Source organism: Fusarium mangiferae (genome assembly GCF_900044065.1).
Source record: "Fusarium mangiferae strain MRC7560 genome assembly, contig: FMAN_scaffold004, whole genome shotgun sequence".
NCBI lineage: Eukaryota > Fungi > Ascomycota > Sordariomycetes > Hypocreales > Nectriaceae > Fusarium > Fusarium mangiferae.
In genome coordinates, this window is record NW_024573924.1 from 2,016,844 (window position 1) to 2,028,190 (window position 11,347).

At 48.3% G+C, this 11,347-nt stretch overlaps 3 protein-coding genes across 3 annotated transcripts; 2 read left to right on the forward strand and 1 right to left on the reverse strand.

The window, feature by feature from the left end:
* Positions 1–954: 954 nt before the first annotated feature.
* FMAN_09215 (uncharacterized protein) lies at positions 955–1,186 on the forward strand (the record flags this gene model as incomplete). The annotated part of the gene is made up of 2 exons (XM_041830031.1): positions 955–1,068; positions 1,091–1,186. 2 exons carry the CDS (start codon positions 955–957, stop codon positions 1,184–1,186), a joined length of 210 nt encoding a protein of 69 aa, XP_041680735.1.
* Positions 1,187–5,270: 4,084 nt separating this feature from the next.
* FMAN_09216 (putative transcription factor of the MADS box family MCM1) lies at positions 5,271–6,288 on the forward strand (the record flags this gene model as incomplete). The annotated part of the gene is made up of 3 exons (XM_041830032.1): positions 5,271–5,519; positions 5,798–5,932; positions 6,004–6,288. 3 exons carry the CDS (start codon positions 5,271–5,273, stop codon positions 6,286–6,288), a joined length of 669 nt encoding a protein of 222 aa, XP_041680736.1.
* Positions 6,289–10,114: 3,826 nt separating this feature from the next.
* FMAN_09217 (uncharacterized protein) lies at positions 10,115–10,762 on the reverse strand (the record flags this gene model as incomplete). Its single annotated transcript, XM_041830033.1, has 2 exons — positions 10,115–10,223; positions 10,290–10,762. 2 exons carry the CDS (start codon positions 10,760–10,762, stop codon positions 10,115–10,117), a joined length of 582 nt encoding a protein of 193 aa, XP_041680737.1.
* Positions 10,763–11,347: the final 585 nt, after the last annotated feature.

Here is an 11,347-nt window from a genome sequence, read left to right on the forward strand (position 1 = left end):
CAACGTCTGCGGGTGTAAACCCCAGCCTGCCGGTAGCTCTTATGAGCTTAATCGTCCAAAGATGTCGATGAATACCTCTTGAGGGATGGTGTTGTGTTAGCCGAACAACCACATGTCAGCAGCTGGTATCCTGACAGAGAATTTCGTATATTAAAAAGTAATAAATACCATCGCCGTCTCGCACTTGGACACGGCCTTGTTGACGTAACGATACTTTCTATCTCAGTCCTCATCCTTGGTGATGTCGTGGCATTACGTTCTCAATTAATCTGATGGCTATTTTGCTGTCGCCCTTCTGTGCGACGACCAGAGTATTTTTGCAAGATATAGCTACTACTTAGTGGACTTAGCAAGGTAGGAAGTATCAGACGAACCGAACTTCACAACTGGGTTCATGTTCGCAAATTTAACGCTGAGCAATGGAGTATAAAGGATACCCTATCACTGATTTGTGCGTATTAATAGTGATATGCTTGCAGAGCAAGAGGCGATGAAGTTCCTCGTAAGGATCAAGTTGGCAGATATCCGTATGCAATATGAGCCGCATAAAACCTTGCTGCCATTAAGCTGCACGTGAGAATGAAAGTGATCAAGTCTCGATGAATCCCTGAGATCAAAGGGAGGGCCTTCTGAAGCTTTTGCCTAGCAGGCCAAGGTATTGGCAAACCAGTACCGCCAACTGTCCAAGCGCCAACCCCACATCGGCGAGTTCTTGTTTTTTTCTTAGGTAACTACCTAGGTAGGTATCAGTGGAACTTTCGTGGCCTGTAGAACGAGATCATCGTCAGGCCTATCTCTGAAAAGCACGAACATTTCTCTATTACAGTGGATATTTATAAAGAGCAATCTAGATCTGGTATTCAGCCAACTTTGTTACTGACGCCACGCAATGCTACGATACCACTCTCACTGGCGTATCGAAAGATGATCTCGCTGACCACGTTCATAGCAAACATGGTTTGCATCACCAAGTGCCACGCTGACACTGTGCCATTCTTGAGGAGCTTCCTGTTCCAGCTAAGCTTGGTTTATGGAGGTGGAGGGGCCGTCCAGAACCTTAGTATATATGTATGTAACTAGGTAGCCTGAGCTTTGGCCTGATAGGATCCAATGGCTACCGCTCGCCGTTGCGTTGCTTGTCATTGGCAAGGTTAGCTCCGAGCACCTTGAATATAAGGTAAGGTAGTTTTCCCCGCTCGATGTACCCATGGACCGTGCGCTGAGTTGCGAGTTGTGAGAACGGCAGCCTCTCTGACTGTCCCATCTTGGCCATCTGGTTGATGGTCATTCGCGAATTGCTTTGCGGCACCTTTCCTCCTGTGGGATGAATCCATTCTTGTTCCGTCTGTGCCTCCAGCCTTAAATGCAAGATTGAACTCTTACATGTGAGATCGAAGGATCAGTCAGTCTCAGGATATCAAGAATCCTATCCAACTCTGGGTACTATTGTCAATATTCATTCCTCACTGATACGGGCTCCCAACCACCTAGACTAACTTTCAGTCGCGCCCAAACTTGACGAGACTTGGTGCAAGTGACTTTACGGCATCTCATCATGTCAATAGGACTTTGTTCCGCACTTAAATCGCCCCTTATCGCGGAACAAACAGACCATGAAGCCGTTCCCCGCCACCCTCACACGGAGCCGAGGTTTTGTCCACCAATCCTTGGGATCGCGCTGTACCCTTACTCCGTAGGGAGTAAGAAAACGTCTGATGCTAAGCTAAGGCGCCAAAAATACCAAATCTAAGGCCAACCAAATCATACCGAATGTACTCAAGTCTTAGTGTCATCTAAAGTAGAGGTCCTTAAGCTTTCATGCATCCCCATATACTTGTTGTGTTCCCCCCGCTTCACGTACCTAGTGGTGATGATCAGTGAACGAGCTATCGATTTGGTTGACACAAACGCTCCAGAAGATCTTATGCTGTTCGAGACGACGAGAAAACAGGGACGGTGTTTGTTCTCGAGCCCATCAGCCTGTGCGGTACCATTACTGCCTGAATACATTACCTGTATATCAGATCCAAAGTGGACGTTCATACTTGTGAGTTTGTCTTTCTGTTGGAAATCGATGAAGCACAAGCTTGAGCGAGCTCCCGCCAATCATGCCTATACACCGTTGCGGCATATTTGCAGGCTAGCAGGATGGTCTAGATCAGTTTGAACATCCATCCCTGGTAGCCAGGGGAGCCAGAGCCGAGGACTTAGGCCCGCCTATCCTGCGATTTCCATCTGTGTAAATTAATCAGCGACTACGGATAAGTCAATATAAAACTATTTTCATTTATACATTGAATTGCAAAGTAATTCCCAGCGAGAGATGTCAAACGAACTTTGGGTTGAGACGTTGGGAAGCGATACGAAGAAGATTAACATGTGTTTGATGACATTTTCGACACTCCTCAATTCCCTAGACATCTGCCTATAGTAATCTGAATACCTAATACAAAGAACACTTTCTTCACTCACGGATTCATCACTGACCAAGCACCAGTTGGCCCCACTTGCTAAAGTGGATGATGCGACAGGTCGAGGCCCAGATAAAGATGCACGCGCGACAGGGGGAGTAGTACCATGTGTCCATCGAAGACCGATAATTTGAGCCTTTCGTGTTCAGTTTGATCCCCAGGATGTTGAGATGGAGACACTGTGCGACAGATCTGCGCTAGTCGAGATTTGATTGTAAAAGGGAGGCTGGAGCTCGGGTAAGCAATCAGACTTTGCCCTGGTTGTTTGCTCTTTTTCTTTTTCTTTTTCACGTGGTTACTAGACCCTAGAGGAGTATATTGATCAGAACCTTTGTGTAAAAACTTGGGTTCGATCAAACATACTGCACTGACCTTGATACGGAGTACTGATGTTGGAGATGTGCAAGGCCTTCTGTAGTCGCAGCCACGCTATGGTTCGTCACGCGGCGGCATGCGTGCGGCGCAGAGAGGCCCACCGATTCAACGGCTCACGATATCCAGGATAGGAGCGAGGGTCTTTGACAGGTAGGCATGTACACACTACATACCGGAAGCATGTAATAACAGGTGCCAACTTAGCGGTAGGGCAGCACTGTGTCACTCGCTTGGAAGATGACCGGGCGGAGCGGGATCCCAGTGGAGCTTTGCCTGATGGGCCGAGTCGTGGACCACTGCATCCACATTCAGCCAAACTCTGTCCGTTACTTTCAAGGGCTGTTTGAGTATTGTCCTCTACGAAGTGACTGAGCATTTAAATGGCAATCCAGAAAGGGAAGCCGATAACGCCTTGCACACAGACCTGTAACGGCGATCGCTTCCATCCCTCTCCATAGCCTTCACGAGGATGCATCAAGCAACGATCGAGAAGACGAAACAAGGCACCGTCAGGTACAGGACACGCCGTCCGTCATCACTGACGTCCCACCCTGTCATTTGTTGCCATCGACGAAGGCTCTTCTGCCTGAGATGGAGGTTGGCCGGTGTGAATTTGGTCAAGACCACGAATTTGAATGTTGAAATTTGGTGATTTTAACTCCGCAAGAAGATCGAAACAGAAGAACCCTGTTGATAACAGCGATTTGCAAACGGCTCCATTCGATCAGTGATGAATGCATCGATTGACGAAGACAACCGCATCAGTAAGGGTTTCTGGTAAGGTGTGACGATCTTTCATTGTCCACAGGATAGTCCGTGTGCAGGACGGCTACAACATCACTATCCTCGTTTCAATTGTCGGATCTTGATGACGCTGTTGATCGGATGTAGGAACGGTGTCCTCAGATACGATAGGCTGTCATGAACCGATTATCCATGAACAAAAATTGCTCCAATACATAGGGCAAATGCATGTAATCGTTTGCAGAAACAATAAAGCTTGATGAGCGATACTACAGCGATCACCATTGACGCATCTGTAATTTCCAATTCGGAGAGCATCTATGAGTTCGCATTCAACACCTGCGCAGTCCAGATGAATTCGTTCACTCTATCACCCCAACTTCATTCCGATGATTCAAGCCCTTCAATAACTCAACATCCACAATTGCATCCGTTCTTACACACCATATTGAGCTCTGTAGCATGTGTAAAAGCTCAAGGCCCATCCCGTCATGTTGATTCTCACACATCCTCTCACGAATACCCACCACACGCGTGCCACAGTCCACTCATGCAATCCCAGTCGCACCAGCAATGGCGCGCTGCACGTAGCAACCCACCGACGGCTTGAATCGCTGACTCCCTAACTCAGCAACAGACAGGCTAATTCAAAGGCTGTGGTTGGTCAAAGCTTGACCTTGCATCCTTTCCACCCCGGCTCATCTTGTGCTCATTCCACTCGTGGATGGAGACTGGGAGCCCGTCCCGCTGCAGCAGCCAAAAGCTTGCTACGACTGTAGGTACCTTAGCACGTCGCATACCGGATGTCCCTCGTAAACTAGCAAAGCACAGCAAGCCTCACCCCGGTTACCTACCTAGACAGGCGCAATTTATTCATCGGATACTTAGTAGAAGACCCGAAATACCCTGCTGTTTTATCTAATTTATCCCTTACCCGCACAGGGCCAACGCGCACAGTGGGAGAAAAAGACCCATTTACTCTTATTCCCCCGCTCCATGCTCAATGGTCCCTCCCCCATCCGCCCATCGGCCTGAACCCTGGCAGTTGTGAGGCCTTAGGTTGGCTGGACTCTTGTCTCTGCAATCCGACCCACACCCTGTCATCTCCGCTTCCGGTCAAGCGTGTCGTCAAGCAGCTGTGGTGCTCAGCGGCCGCAATCATCTCTACCAATGAGCATCAATGTCTCTTTTGCTTAAGGTAAATTCCCTCGTCTTGTCTGCTTAGAGCAATGGTTCAACCCTGCCATCTCTCCTTCAACCCCTGCACTCTCTCACTGGGCTTTCCAACACGCGCACTTGCTCTTGCCTCGCCTGGCCTCGCCTCTTTCCCGTCCGCGCCACCCACGCTCTCCACAGTCCGCACCCAGAAAAAGGAAAGGCCCCCCCGACCCAAAACCAGACACACCCAGACCAGACTCGAAGCAGCAAACAAGCAAGAGCGTGCCCAACCAGGTTTCTGCGACAATTAAACGCAGAGCACCGCAGCTCCCTCCATTTTCTCTCCGCTCCCACTCCAGATACAGTATAGATCCATCGGCACCACGCTCAAAGCAGTATCTCCACCACCTTTTTTTGTTCTTCCTGTCGCGGTTCGTTCGTGGTAATACAAACAAGAGCTCTTCCTCTTTTGAGATAATCGAATCCAAGCCAATTTGAGACGAATATCGACTCGCAGACACCATGGCCGACATCACAGACCAGCACGACCAGACCTCTCCCACTGAGCTCGACGATTCACAGAACGTTGGCAATGGCAACGCCACTGAGTCTCGCGGCGTCAAGCGCCAGCGTCCTTCAGCTGGCGACGACGACGACGACGATGACGAGAAGGGCAGTCGCGAACGTCGCAAAATTGAGATCAAGTTCATCAGCGACAAATCTCGCCGACACATTACATTCTCCAAGCGCAAGGCTGGAATCATGAAGAAGGTATGATTCAACCTCTCTACGATCCCAATAAAACCAGGTTTGCCATAGCAGCCATGATGTTTGACCTCAAGTTTGAAAGCGCGTGCAATTTGGACGCGCACACTTGGAGGTTTCCACTACACCAAAATTCAGCATCCATTGGTCTCTTCAACGCACCTTGGTTGCTGTTTAGATCCCCGTCGCGTCAAAACAAGCTCCCGCGTTTGCTCGCCTGCGCCGAAACTTGGCGCAACCCAATTCCATGTTGCACGGAAAGCTAATATACATTCATTCATCAGGCCTACGAACTCTCTGTCCTCACAGGCACCCAGGTTCTACTTCTCGTAGTTTCAGAAACCGGACTCGTTTACACCTTCACCACACCCAAGCTGCAACCCCTCGTTACCAAATCTGAGGGCAAGAATCTGATTCAGGTACGTAACTATTTACTTGCCTGACATGGCAGATTCTGCCCCTTTATAGACCGTGGACTGATCACGACCAGGCTTGTCTTAATGCTCCTGAGCCTACTCCAGGCAATGAGAATGGCGTCGATGGCGGCGACCAAGTCGAGTCTCCAGAAGAGCCACCTAACCAACACCTCCCTCCTCAGGGCAACCGACCTGGGATGCCTCAAAACCCTCACATGCCCAACAACTACATGCCCAACATGCCCATGGATCCTCAGCAGGCTCTTGCTTATCAGAGCTACGTACAACGGAATCAGGCTTATGGCTCTGGCATACCTCCTCAACCAGGTATGCCTGCTAACAGCCATCACCAGTCATAAATGACGTCCGACTCCAAAGATCGGTCTTCGGTCAATGATACCCGGCGCTCAATGCTTTCTCGAGACGCCGCCTCTCGACCTTGCACGCCCCTCCTTGACACCAGAGCTGTCTTGTGAGGTCCCGGTGAAAAGGCGTTGGTTGGTGTTGATTTGCCACCTGCATTTCTCTTTGATTTTTGTTTTTTAATTTCTTGAAATTACATCAAGGCTTTCAGGCCATAGTGAAGTCTGACGAGCCTTTGAGCGGAAATATAATAATCGCATCTGGGAGCAGTGGGTTTACGGGCTGTAAATCCTACCCTCGCGACCACGAATAACTACACGTGTCGTTTTCGAGACCAACAGTTTGCGGCCAATGCTGGGATGACTCCCATAGCCAACAATACTGCCAAGGTTTCTTGTGATCAAAGCTCCGTGGAAGCTCGTGTCTTGACACCTTAGGACATTTGCGTGCGGTGGAAGCATGTTGGAGTGAAGGGGTGGGGTCATTGAAGAGCACGAAGAGGCGCGTCTGGCTTGTGAATTACATCAGAGTGTTTGGGATGGTAGGGAATGGATGGGATGAAGGCACGAATGTTTACGGAATGGGTACTTCATGCAGATTTGACGTCTACCAGGGGCCAAAAGAGACGAAGGAAGGATGCTTTCAACGCGGTCTTGCCAATCCGTTCCTCTTTTCGCATTGAATGTTAAATGTAAATATGTATTGAACTAGTGATACCGACATCTCTGCGCTCAGGCGAGATGTTGCGAGTGGGTTATTGGAGTTTGGCCCAATGTATAAGTCAAAACCGGACTTTCCCCATATGGACATTCCACCGTTAAAAGGTTGCTTTCCCCAGATTTGCAGGTACAGGTCTTCGAAACATGTTGCACGTTATCTGGTGCAGATTGGATTCTACGCAAGGTAGGTTAACTTCAAATTTGGCGAATCATTCTTTTAGCTTTACTCCAGGTTCCTGGTCTGAGCCTTGAAAGGATTGAGGAAGGTTCAGGCTTGTCGGATGTAAATGTTAATGTAATGGATCTCTTACCGCTTTTGGAGAGTTGGTGGCATATGATTGGGAGGTTCTCTCCGCCGGTAAGATCGTGTGCGGCTGCGCCTACGGGAAAACTTTACTATTTTTGTCATAATTTCTTTTCTTCTTTCAGCGTGTGCCTGTGGATTGACAAGATGAGATGACGTTGCATGAAGGAAAAGAGTACCTACGACAGAAGCGGTTTGGGGTCGGCCTTTTCCACTTTGGTGGTGAGGTGGGGATGAAGGATCATCTTGGCTTAGTTGGGATGAGTCGATAGATCATGTCAGAGTTGGAGGTGTAAGTGAGTGAAAGTTGGCAATGAGGTCTTGAGACGGACAGCAGATCAATACTCTGCTGAGAGCAGACCTGTGCTGAGGCTGCTTGTATTTCCTTTGGTCAGTGAGGATTCTGTTTCCCTTTACTAGGGAGCCGAATAACTCTACATGAACTCTGTGACCCTACATCAATCAGCACTTCAATGGAAGATATGGTCATGTTATAGTTCGCTCGAGTAATATAGTTTCTATAAATTGTGGGAGGTGTACAGGCGGTCCAACGTTAGAAAGATAAACATAACCTTCCATTCCCACGCATGCTAGCCACCGTCAGTCTTGATACAACTGTATTAAGACTTACACCCCACAAAAAAGATAGCAAACCACTTACTACACGAGCTCGCCAAACCAAAGTTCTAGCATTATTTAATCGTAATGGGGCGGGTATTGTCAAGGTTTCCAGCCAGAGGAGCTCTGACTTTAACATCAACCTGTGGATAAGGGTGGAAGGTAACGGAACGAAAACGGCCATGCATTACAGAGCATAACAATAAAATATAGGTACATTTAATTAAGCGTGTGCTGTTTAGTCCTATCCATCAAGTAACTAAATTCCCAGCGTAACATAAGGTACCTAGGTACCTAGCCTACGTATTACGTACGCACCATATAGGGTCATTTGAACTATGACCTTGTTTGGAGGAAATATAAGATAGCCCCAAGTCGATGAATACACCCAGACCCGGTTGTTACCGTAAGAAAATATGATCTAAGTAATACTCATATAAGCATTGTCTATAGAGAGGCACCGAGGCGCAACATTACCAACTCTTCAGCTCATCCAAACTTGCAACGAAACGCATGCAACGCGCAATTGCCCACGATCCGATGAGAATACCATTTCACTATATGCAGAAGACCAAATTACTGCAGACCTTGAATTTCGCTGTAATCCCTTTGCTTCATGCGAAGATCCGAAGAGCGAGGATAAGTGAGTTGCTTTCCGTGGCCAGGAGCACGCGGCACGAAAGCCTCCTTCCAGCATCGAGACTAAGATGAAGAATAAGTATAAACGAGCTATAAAGGCGTCACAGTCCAGCCCTTGGCAAAACGGCGGTAGAGGTAGTGAAGCTCCGGGTGATGAGTAGTTAGTTGTCGTTTGACCCTCAAGGAGCAAGAAAACTTCTGCCTTTAAATCAGCGTACCAACAAAAACTGGTCTAACAGTTTCCTAGGATCTACTATTTACCTAAACCCTTTCTATCACGTAGAAAAGAGATCTATTTTCTTGCCTCCTCCTACCAGGGCAACAAGCTTAGCCGTGAGCCATCATACACCTTAATAAAGCGCGCTACGAGGACAGAGCGTTGCTGATATGGGATTCTTCTTGGAAGGATCTTTCTCTACCTATGAGAATCATAAGGCAACCCAGCACACTCGGCTACTCGACGGAGATCGTCAATAAATCCTCGTCAGTCCGTCCAAACGATACTAACGATGATGACAGCCTCGGAATTGGAGAGCGATCCACCGACGGTTCTCACCCTACCCAAGCCAGATAGGAGTTCTGCAGCCGTTGTCTCTCTGAGAGTAACTTTATGTCTCGTTTCTGGATAGCGTGCATAGTGATGATGAGGACGGGTCTACGCCTAACCTTGACGACTTAGCTGCGTTAAGTTCTTCTGCATCTTTGGCATCTAGAGGAGGGAAGAACTATTAGGTAAGTTAATCTAAATCTAGGGATATCCCTCTTGACTGTCTTTAATGTGTTTCTTTTAGCAGCCTCCTCGGCATTTAAGATGCTTGCCGCTTGGTAAATCTGGATGACCAGCGATACTGCAGGCCGCGCAGCTCCTGAGTTCGCGTATGACGTGCCGATTTGCATTTCTCGGACCTCTAGGACATCAATCATGATGCCCCTCGTGAAACTCCGGTGTATTCGCGACAGTCTTCTCTTCCTTCGAACAAAGTAGGTGCCTAGGTACCTATGTATGCAAGGAGAGGCAATAAAACTTACAATCTCTATCCTACCTAGGTGATAAAAAGTCTTGAGTAAACTTGATGTAGATTGAGTAGGCTTTTGACTAAACATTTTTGGCACTTTGAGTTACAAGTTTTCTGGCGCCCATGGGGCTATGTTCGGGTGTTCTGTCGTATGTACCTACTGCTCGTGCCACTAGTACCGCTTTGTCATGGTCGTGTTTGTTGATGGTGAGCAGATTTGAGAAGGTTTTCGGCTTTCAAACCCCGCTGACGTACCGGTACAAAAGTGACATGCGACTTCACCTAAACGACAGATGAAGTATTAACGCAGGGACTCAAAGCATACAGAGGAGCATCAATAGAAACAAGACACAGAAACACCTGGTGACCTTTATTGAATGCTGTCATATAAACTTGGTCGTGTGCTCGTGTCATGCTGATTTCAATCGAAAACCTGAACGCCGCCCATTCCATCGCGAGAATTACCACCCAGTGGTGCTCCCGGCCTCATCTAATATCCTTTGCTGCCAAAGCTCTGGGGATGTCTCTAATGCTCGATTGTTGGTATGTATCGACCGACGGCCAGGCTGCCAACAAAGACACCAGCCAGGACAGAGAGGAAGTAGCCGACATTCATAGTCATAACGGCCAACATGCTGCAAGACAAAATTAGCATCTAGTCCAGTCATAATCAAGCTCTCGGGGCCATGCGCATGACATACAGGAGATATCCAATCCCGACGATTATGGTATCCAGGCATGCCCGAACCGGGTCAACACTGAACCTCCACGGTCTCGTCGCTGCTCGTTTCCTTTCCACAACGACGACGGTTTCTTCAAGGCCGTTCTCCGAGAGTGTCATGCGGCGCGCGTCTGGGCTAGAAGCTATCTGCTCCGACAAGGGGATCTTGCCATTCACAGCCACGTAACGGCGTGCAGCTTCGCGATCAAGCCAGCGAGCTTCCTGGACCGCTTTGAGTGCGACAAGGACCCGCGCAATAATAGCAAGCACGGCCAAGAATATACATGTTCCTGCATAGGAACCCGCATTATTTGGTGTCCACGAGTTGGCGTAGAGAGGCGTGCGTGTTTCGGTTTGGAAGACCATGGTCATAATGCTTGACCCGTGCGAGGATGACGAGGAGCCGGAGGAGTCGTCGCCCATGCCTGGCATGTCGTGCCTTGGAAAGTTCATGTTGATAGCAGAAAGACGGTTCGCGAACAGCCCTGCTGTTTGCGGATTATGGATAGATCGATACCTTGGGATGCACGACGGCTCTGGGTCCAAGCAAGCGGTTTCTGGACGTTGTGTCGATGGAAAATAAAGCACAGGGCTAATAAATTCGTAGAGTTTACAGTATATTGTGCTGACTGACTGTGGTGAAAGAATGAGCAAATGGTCAGTGAAAGAGGAAGGGAGTCGGGCTACGGGAGGTGTATCGATCAAGAGGCAGATAATCACAGAAACGACACGGAGAAACCAGCTGCCATCAATATGTTAAATTAAATGTTCAAAGACTGCTTTTTGAGGCCGAAGGGACGATGTTATACTTTCTTGCTCAAATAAACTCATTTCTGTGTACCAGGGTGCATTAACCGACGCATCAATGGATGTACCTATACTTAGCGAATGTACCGCTGACTGCCCCGCTTGAGCGGGAGTTCCCCTCAAGTTGAATAACACCAGTCAACTACAAGTCAATTTGAGGTTCTTCCAATTTGTCGAATCGTCCTTTGACCAGAGATCCAACATTCATGATGTGTAATTGCATCTTTAGCA